The 9,470-nt window shown below is 42.3% G+C and overlaps 1 protein-coding gene across 1 annotated transcript in view; it reads right to left on the reverse strand.

Annotated features, from left to right (window-relative positions):
- LLGL2 (lethal giant larvae homolog 2 (Drosophila)) overlaps positions 1-8,736 on the reverse strand; it is a 25,777-nt gene extending 17,041 nt beyond the window's left edge. Inside the window, exons 1-3 of the mRNA XM_009078104.1 lie at positions 8,630-8,736; positions 2,265-2,362; positions 1,186-1,267 (exon numbers count right to left, since the gene is read on the reverse strand). Of these exons, the coding sequence (XP_009076352.1) occupies positions 1,186-1,267; positions 2,265-2,362; positions 8,630-8,704 (255 nt within the window). The 5' untranslated portion in view covers positions 8,705-8,736. The remainder of the gene's footprint in view (positions 1-1,185; positions 1,268-2,264; positions 2,363-8,629) is intronic.
- Between the last annotated feature and the right edge of the window lie 734 nt (positions 8,737-9,470).

Below are 9,470 nucleotides of genomic sequence, written 5' to 3' on the forward strand. Positions count from 1 at the left end.
CTGTTCATAATGCTAAAACAAGAACGGGGGAGCTGGCTCAGTTTTTTATAGCAGTGGAGATACAGTGCAGCAATAGGATTTTGGGGAGTGGAGGGAGATAAAAAGTAGCCTAAAGGCTAAAAATCCTTTTATATAGGACAACAGCACAGGTTATCACTGAGGATGACAAGGATTTAGGCTCCTGAAGAGGATCAGCCTGTGCTGTAAAGCCCAGCAAGGCAGCTGCAGGCTGCAGCTCACCTCCTCCTCTCTCAGCTCAGGTTTGCTGAACACACCTCAGCTTCGGGTGGGGCTGATCCAGTCTGCTACACCACACTCCTCACATTCTTCGTGTCCAACCTCATTCTGGAGGGTTGTGTCAGAATCCTTTTATGAGCCCAGCCCTGCTGGCTGGATGTTCAAATTGAAGCATTTTACCTGCTGCAGCCACACCTGGTGCAACACTCCCCATGGGAGTTTCAGTTTATACCATTAGTTAAGCAAACAGACACCCAAAACCGCCTCAAGAATTATATCCCTCTCATAAAGAGGCCACTTGTGCTGTACTGGGGACATCAGGCAACAAAGTCTGTGGTCAAGACATCAGTCTGACAGTCAAGTAAAGGGAAAGTGGTTAGACAGTCATCAGAGATTTGGCCAATTCTGCTTTCCTGTTTTCAGTTTGTGGCAAAAACTGTTCAGCAATCCCCAGGAGCAAGATTCAATACCCCCAAACACAAAGGCAACCAACTTAGCAGCAGGAGAGGTTAGCAGTGCTGTTTTGAACTCCTGAAAATAATTAAATCAGCTCAGCAGCAGCTCCTGTTCTATCTGGTGTGCAGAGGAAAGACCACCCAGCCCTACTGAAAAAAATAGGGGCTGCAGAAGGAAAAGGAAGTTCTTGCATCAGTAGTGGATTGCCTGAACTCTCCTGGCCTTATTGCCATTCCCAGTATGTTGCTGGAGATAAATGACTATCAGTTATGAACAATCAAGCTACTCTTTAGTTTAAAGCTTCTCTTAGTTTTACCAAGCATCTCCACAGCAACAAGTGCTGCTGAGAGCACAAAATACACTGGGATAAACATTCCCAACCAAGCAGCATTTGAATATACTCAGTAATAGGAGCCTAGCTGCCCAGAATAAAATTAACACCTGTTTAGGAAAGGTCTACATAAGCCACAGCGGGACTGAAAATAAACTTACCTGATCAGGTATAAAGTGAATCTGCATTACAGTGTTGTTTTCTTCATGTAAACCCATGAACTCCACGCCAGGAGCACCATATCTGAGGAGCTGGTTGAGGAGCTACAGTATTTAAGATGACCCACAGCTACAATTAATTGATAAGAAGCTTGCTAGCAAGCAAGAGGAAAAGAGATTAGTTTGAAACCATGTTTTACTCTTGGTATCTGGACTGAAAAGAATCAATGCAAATTTACTTTGGTTTTATATGCTTGTGGCAGGCTCTGCACACTATGGAGAACATAGAAGTTTACTCCATCCTTGGAGCATATGCAGCAGAGGTGCCTGGACCCTGGTTTTTTTTCTCAGGGATGTTTTGTGGTTTCCCAGACACTCCAATCCCGCTTAACTAATTTGTAACCAAGAGACAGATGGCTACTGCCTGCATGTGGAGTCCAACCTCTGAGCACAAACAACACCAGCAATGAATGATTAAGCAGGCAGAGACAGCACTAACTTTTCCTTTCTGGGCTGAGTGATATGCCTGTTTTACAGCTTGCCTAGCTGGTACTGTGCCATGGGAACCACCTCAGTGCCTCACATACACACACAAAAAAAAAAATAATCAGACTGGACATCATTGGCTGTAAAAAAAAATTACCACCTTCAATGTTTAGGTTTTTAATTCCTGGATGGCAAAAACTCAGGAAGCTGAAAGCATTTCTGACTTCAGCTTTAACCTTTGAAATAGAATTGCTTTAAGAAAAAAAAAAAGGAACCCTGCCCCAAATATTTAAACAATCCTGGAATTTACAACATGAAGTATTGCTAAACTTAGGCCGGATCTAGTCTGACCTTCTGCACAGCAAGATCAGAGTCTGGTTTAATATCTGCATCAGCTCAGCTTCTGTTTGAGCTACAGCTCAGCTCTTGGCAAGATAATCCCACCCTGATCAGACCAAAATCACTTCAAACCTAGGCAAACTGTTCCAGTAACACTTGCTTGCAAATTTATACTTGGTCTAACTTTGTAAGTGTCCTCAAAGTTGCACACTGTGATGAAGCCAGAGAAATTTAGCCCAAGCTGTTCCAAAGGATACACTTTGATGGCTCCTGATCGTGTCCCAATGGCCATAAGGCGGAGGAATGGGCTATAGCCCAGTGCACTGGGTTGATGGGGAAATCCATGTTCCACAGTCTGGTAGAGAGGAAGAAAAATCATGATCAACAGCATATTTCATGGGTATCGTTGTAGAGAGATAAAAAACAGAGTAAATATGGCATGGCAGTCTGAAACACACCACTTAACAGCAGCTTTTTCTGTTGCAAAGTGTTCAAACACAGGTTAGATTTGAAGCGCAACAGCCTAAGGGTGAATGTATTCCAAGAACCCTTGGCTCCACAGCCAAGATAGGCAGAAATGTAACAGAAATGAGAGATAAATATCCTGAAAACAGTAGCCCAAGCAGCTCTTGATGTTAAGATTATAAATAACTCTGCATAAGCACAGCTTACTCAGTCAATACAACACACCCCATCGCTCCATATCAACTCCACTTCTGTAAACCAACTGCTCAGCACAATTTCCAGGCCTGACACAAATACTGTGTACTGTAAGATCAGCTTTATCTGCCAAATTCCACACAGGTCAGCCTTCCTGACCTCCTCTTGGGGACTGACATCAAGAAATGAAGAGCTATAAGTGAACATCAGTGCTCATCAGGAAAACTAAACAGATTTCCTACAGTCAGGAAAATGACTAATGTAACCCATATCCATGTTTCCAGAGGGAACGCAAGGAACACAGGAATTTAATGAGAGCAGAAGCCTCTTAGGCCAACTCAGACTAATTCAAAGCCATTTGAGACTAAAAAGACGCCACTATCACAGGGAGCAGCACGTTGCTTGGCCTTAGTGGCTTCCCTCAAGTACAATTTACACTGCACCAAGAGGAAGATCAGGAGCATGCTGTACACACCACACTGAGCATTTACACACTAGGGAATAGTATTCTGCCATACTTAGAGGATGCAACCAAGCTGCTTGCAAAATAACTCAGGGTTTTAGAAGCGCTAATGTACAGCCATTATCACGATTTAGGCAAAGCAAGAATGCATGAGTGTTCACCAACATAGAGCAAACATAAAGAGGGGCTGGTGTGCCCAGAGATCAAGAGGGCTACTTCCTGGAAAACACTGTTATCCTTACAGACCCAGCTTGTGGAAAACACAGTCTTCTAAGGCAAGCTGGTCAGCTATAAAATAGGAACTCATTACACTCACAACTAGAAGAAAATAATGAGCAGAGAACCCTCCATCTACAGGCACAGCCCTTGCACTTCACTCCCATCCTCATTTCCATCGTGTCTTTGAAGCAAAGCTACCACATTGCTTAGCTTTATGCTTTACACAGCCTAAAAGTAACACCTGGACTTTATTTCCTGCATAGTGATTTACCAACTTAATCCCTTGCACGAGAATCAAATGAAGTTGGTTTAATTTCTGTGGTCAGGCCCTTAGCCTGAGGTGCTCCCAGCTGCAGCAAAGTACTTTAATGTCCTTTTACTGCTCCTGCTCAAAGACACAGGGGGACACAGCTGACTCCATAGTCTGCTAGTTTGCTTCAGCTTTAGCCATTTGATCACAATTCATAGACTGTAAAAAAAGACCTCTTTCTTCTAAGTATCAGTTACCCCAGTCTGAGGTCCTCCTGGAGGGGATGAGTCACTTTAGAAGACATAAAACTGGAAATTTTATATTGGAGCATTTCCAATTTTCTGCTTGCCAACTCATTAGACTGGGCAAAAGAGAAGTTACTAATTTTTTACCTTTTATAGGTAGCAAGTTAAGATTAGTACTACAAGCTCCAAGTCCACCAAGTTTACTTCCCTTTATAAGTTTATAACAATCTCCAAAATAACGATCTCCAGCCTTACCTAACCTAAGAAGGTAATTTAAGTGTTAGATTTGTGTTATTAAAAACAAATTTTGAGAAGTCAATCTTTTAATGTCACCTTTGAAGTTGTTGCTAACCAACCTCTGCATAGCTACACATATCAAACTTCCTAGAGGAGACTGTATGAAATTAGAAACGTATCTATGGACTCAGAACTGAAACAGGCACAAGCAAAGAGGAATTTCTCTGTACCATGACAGCTACTGAGACAACACAGAAAAGCTTCCTAAGTGTCCAAGCTGTGGGAGTATGAAGCTATGGTGCAAAATTCTGGGAAGAAGACTCAAGGTAGCATGTTATCTTAACAATGAATCAGACATTTAAATGAATCAGGTGTAGCACAGGCAATAAACAACTTTCCACCCTCCCCCAAAACAGAGCTAGGAACTGGTTAGGGAGACACCAGTGTAACTCTACTCTTAGCTTTGATTTCAACTTGTTCACAGTCACTGCACTGTCATGTCATCAGCACAATTAGGTGCCATTTCCAATGATACCTCAATTAGAAACTATTTATTCTGAGATTTCAGCCAGCCCAGAAGATGCAGCTTTAGCCACGATTCTCAAAAAACCATAACTTATACAACTGTACTGCCTGTTAGGAAGTTGTCAATATCAGCCCTAGTCTTGGCCTAATTACATCCTGGGTTTGATGTGTTAATTTGCAGACACATTAGACAAGTCAATGAAACCTTTAATTTTCACCTGTGAGACCCATGAACTGCATAATCAAGTGTGTATCACTTAGTAATATTAACAGCAGGGTCCTTTTTTTCTCCAGCTTTTCATTCAACAAAAACTCAAAGCACCTCCTGATTCCACAGACAAATTTGCAAAAACTACAGTAATTATTACATCCAGGAGTAAACTGTTAGTAATAAAAGGCCACTGCAGAAAACAGTACCACACACAGCAGCACAAGAAGAGAGTATCAGTAACAACCACAGTGTGTTATACAACTGCTGATCCAGTACAAAAATGCACTAATGGTTTCTGCTAGCTTTGACTCTTCAACCAGGATGCCCATAAGATGTAAGGAGGATAACTCCCTCCTGTGCCACTCATTTGTTTCCACAGCTGGGCAGTAAATGCTTCAGGGTGGCTTTTGGGCTGTATCTGACACCACCAGGGCCAGGCATTCCCATTCACTGTCCTGATTACCCAGATCTTTCCCTTGGACTGATTTACACCCAGTTGTTAAATCACATCAAGTCAGCTTACAACTGGCCTCCTTTCCTCCCCTCTCTGGGGCAGCTTTCATCAGCCAATCCTTTCACCTGCTCAGCAGGTAAACCCAGCGAGGGGGAACGAGGGGGGCAGAAGGCAGCAGAGGTTACAATGGAGCCTTTCAGCAGAGCTGAAATAAGAAACCAGAGTGCCCACAATGTGCCCTCCTTCTCAAAAGGGCCTTTGTTTCTTTGGGGAAAGGTAGGAGCTTTCGTTTTCATTTTCCTCAGACCACAGATTTGTCAGACCCAGCCCAAGTAAGCCTGATGTCAGCAGCACTCACTCACAGAAATGCTTCGTGTCAGTCACATTGACTGCAGGAATAACGTGGCCAACGTGAACAGTTGTTCCCAGCCCACACTAAAGCTGTGCCGATGAAATTCAGCGCTGTCTTCCTCCTTTGATTTTTCTCCACTTCTCCTCTCAGATTGTTTTATGACAAAGCAGAGACAAACCCACCAAAGGCAATACAAACCCTGTCCCTTTGTTCATTTGTCTTTTGAAGAAACAACGAAGCCTGTACGTGCTAACTTCACTTTGCATAGACACTAATTCAGATTTCAGGTAAGCCATCCATCACACCCATCAGCAAAGGGGGAGGAAGGCTGAAAACAGGGGAAAAAAACCAGAAAGCCATAAATTAAATGCAATGTTCCCAGTTTGGTAATGTTCAGCTGTAAGACAGGCTGGTTCACCTGTGTGTTACCCATCATCTAGTCTGACAATGCCAGCCTGAACATGTTTGTTCTGCAGGGCTTGGATTGAGCCAAAGGCATCCAAATACTACTTCCAAAAGCAGGATAAACTTTAAGAAGTAGACTGCCAAGTCCACATACCTTATCCTTCATTCTATCTACTGAGCTAAAAACAGATTCTTGCAACAGGTACACACAAGTATGGGAAGTTCTTACTCACACAGAGAAACAGATATGCAAAGCTCAGTGGCTAGCAGAGTTTAGAAAGGTGTTTTTACAAACAGACACAAGTTTGAAGACAGTTTGAAGAGCTAGTCCAGTGGTCCTTTAAAACCATCTGGACCACCTCTTCTCTAGAACAGAAATGCAAGAGAGAAACAGGAAATGATTGCAGCCTATTTATACATGTCAGAGTAAACAAACAACAAAAATCCACCAGCACCAATTAAATAAACTTTTAAAATTGAAGTCCATTACTAGGTCAGCATGGTCAAACACATTCCATTCTATTCACACCAAAGCTCTGTGGCATCATGCATTTATACTCAGCTTCAGTGTAAAATGAGGGTAGGAATCCCCAGCACCTTTAAGGTACAGACCTTCCATTTAGTCATCAGCTGCATCACACACTGAAGAGGTGCAAATCCACCATGCAGTTTCTCTGATCAGCAACTTTACAGTCCCACAAAATATTTCCCAAGCAGGTTCCTAACCAGAAGTCTTTCAAAGACCTCAAATAACAAGTGTTTAGAAACTTGCTTACCAGCACTAATGTGCTTGCTTTAATAGCACATTAGACAAGGACAGCCTTGGCACACAAAGCACTATGATTCTTGGCTTCTTGAAGCCACAACCTTCAACAGCTCAGAATTAAGGTCTGACTTTCCCAGATCTTCTCAGTCTCCCTAGCTGTGAGTAGATGTTTATTGGATCCAAGGGTAGAGGGTTTCAAATGATCCATTATCTCTGGAAATACTGGAATGGGAGACATAAGACTTGGCAAAAAACCTCACCTTTATGCAAGAAACATACAGTGTAAAAGATTCTGGTATAATGTTGATTCCCTTTCTGATTCTTATTAAAAAAGAACAAGTTATTGTGGCTTAGAGGTGCAAATGTATTTTACAAGGCCTTTAATTACCAAGCTGTTAATATGAGTAAACCACTAGGAAGTGTCCAAAGTAGTTGTCTCCCTAGAAACAAGATGCAGTATTTACCTTCAGGACTGAATCAAATGGAGTTACAAATCCTGATGTCAGCTTCTAATACATTTGAAAGTTTCCCTCTGCTGCAAAAACTAGTTCTTTCAACCCTGTTTTGCATCACCCAAATTAGTCTGTCTCTGGCAGGTGAAGTTTAGCCAAACATTCTCATAAGAGAAAGGCATATTCAAGGAAGAGACATCCCTGAAATAACAAAGGTTTTTCCAAGGTACATATCATTTTATATGCTTATAAGCAACTCTGACCCATCCCTGGGACATCTTTTCTGAAGCTGACGTTGCATTTAGCTAAATGCAAACAACTCCATCCTGGTCTGCATTTACTGCATCTGCACTAGCATCTCCTCATGGTAGCAGGCAGAAAACAGACCTGAAGCACTCAAGTTCCTCAGTCTCCCCAAAGGGAGGGAGGTATACATGGAACTGATGTTTGTTAGTACCAACTGCATTAAATCATTTGTCTCAAATATCCACAGTTCCACTTTAAGGATCTATCTGCACTAGAATTCTAATGAATCAAGGAGGATTATTTCCTAGGCTGATTTCATATAGCCATTATACTTTTTAGCAAAATTCCATTTAAACCTTGGAAATACAAAACCCACAAATATGTTTCTGCTCCCCAATGAAAGGGTAAGTAGCCATTAGCCTAGCAATGATTTAACACTAAGAATTTAATACAGAGATGAAAGCACTATGCTCCTGGCCAGAGTTCAAAAGAAAAATGCCCAGAGTGTTGGATAGGTAGCACAGCCATTGCCATTTCTTCTTCACAGAGGGAAGGAAAAAACCTAGATACAGATTCAGACCAAGATAATAGCAAATCCATTATTAATGGCTATTCTCCTGCCTAGGTGCTACCACAGCCTTTTAAATTCACATTTAAAACCAGAGGCATACTAGTAAATCCAAAGCATAATCAAGGACAAAGAACTCTGGCTTCAGCTGCAGCACAAGTGGTGGCTTATGTGTATCTTTAGAAAAATGTTTCCTTTCCTACCACAAAGAATTCCTATAGCATAGGCAGTCACAGCACATAGCAGGACGAACTACAGACCACTCAGAGTACATAAAAGCTGCTGTGAAGATCTCTTCTTTCAACAAGTGCCACTCAACTGCATGACAATATCCTTTCTCTTAAAAACCAAAGCCAGAATGGAGAACTTGCTCGTGAGCTCAACGAAAACTACTCAGGCACAACAGGGGGAAAAAAAAGGACAGAGCTGAAAAAAGAGAACAAACCATCTCTCCTAAATTTAACTTTTCCACCCACACTCAAGTAGTTTATCCTTCCCTTTACAGGGTGCAGTGGCTCAGGATAGATTTGCCTTGCACACATATTGCCTTGAAGTCTTGAACACTGTACCTTGTTAAACTGGAAAAGGTCACGTTTAAGCCTCTCTCTCACTGGATCATGTCCGGCTCTTAAGAACCTTCTCATCTTCCTCGCCGTAGTATCTTGGCAACAAAAATCCTAATAAAAAAGAAAAGCAAAGCCATATAAACAAAAGCAGCCTGAGCAGAGAAGCAAGCAGAAGTAGGTTATTTTATTTTGGTTTAGCAGGTAACAAATCAGCCAGAGCAGACTGAGACGACATCGCTATCGAGTGACTAAAACCTGATATCACCACAGCACAGCATCTCTGCGGCAGGACTTCCCAACACCATTTTCATATGGATAAAGCAAACCAGTCTAGATAACACAAGAGGACTGTAGAAGAGTTTTTACACTTGGCCATTTTGCAATCACTTCGGTTGACCTTAGCCAAAGAAAAGGCAAAACTGCAACATTTGCATAAACATTCAGACAAACCCAAGCTCGGGATAATTGACTAGTATCAGTTTTCACCCCAGGTAACCCTCCAGCCATTGAGCTAAAAAGAGAAAGAATCCCATTTTCATCCTGCTCCATGGGCACGGCAGAAAGGGCACTGTGCTGCCTGCAGGGGTGCTGCATTAATTATTAACTTGCTTTTGTAAAACATCAAGCCTAACTCCCTGCTCAAGGTGGGGGTAGGGGAAGGAAATTTTGCACCTGCAGTTCACTGTGCAGCCAGAAGCACAAACCATTCAGTGTGTCCCCACTGCCTTGTCTCTCACAGCAACGTGAAGATCCAAGCAGGACAAATTAGACCTGCCTTGCAACCTAGCAATCACACTGGGGATACCAGGCCATAGGCTATTCTGTACAGCTCAAGAGGTTGTCA

Source organism: Acanthisitta chloris, unplaced genomic scaffold (assembly GCF_000695815.1).
Source record: "Acanthisitta chloris isolate BGI_N310 unplaced genomic scaffold, ASM69581v1 scaffold27917, whole genome shotgun sequence".
NCBI classification, from domain to species: domain Eukaryota; kingdom Metazoa; phylum Chordata; class Aves; order Passeriformes; family Acanthisittidae; genus Acanthisitta; species Acanthisitta chloris.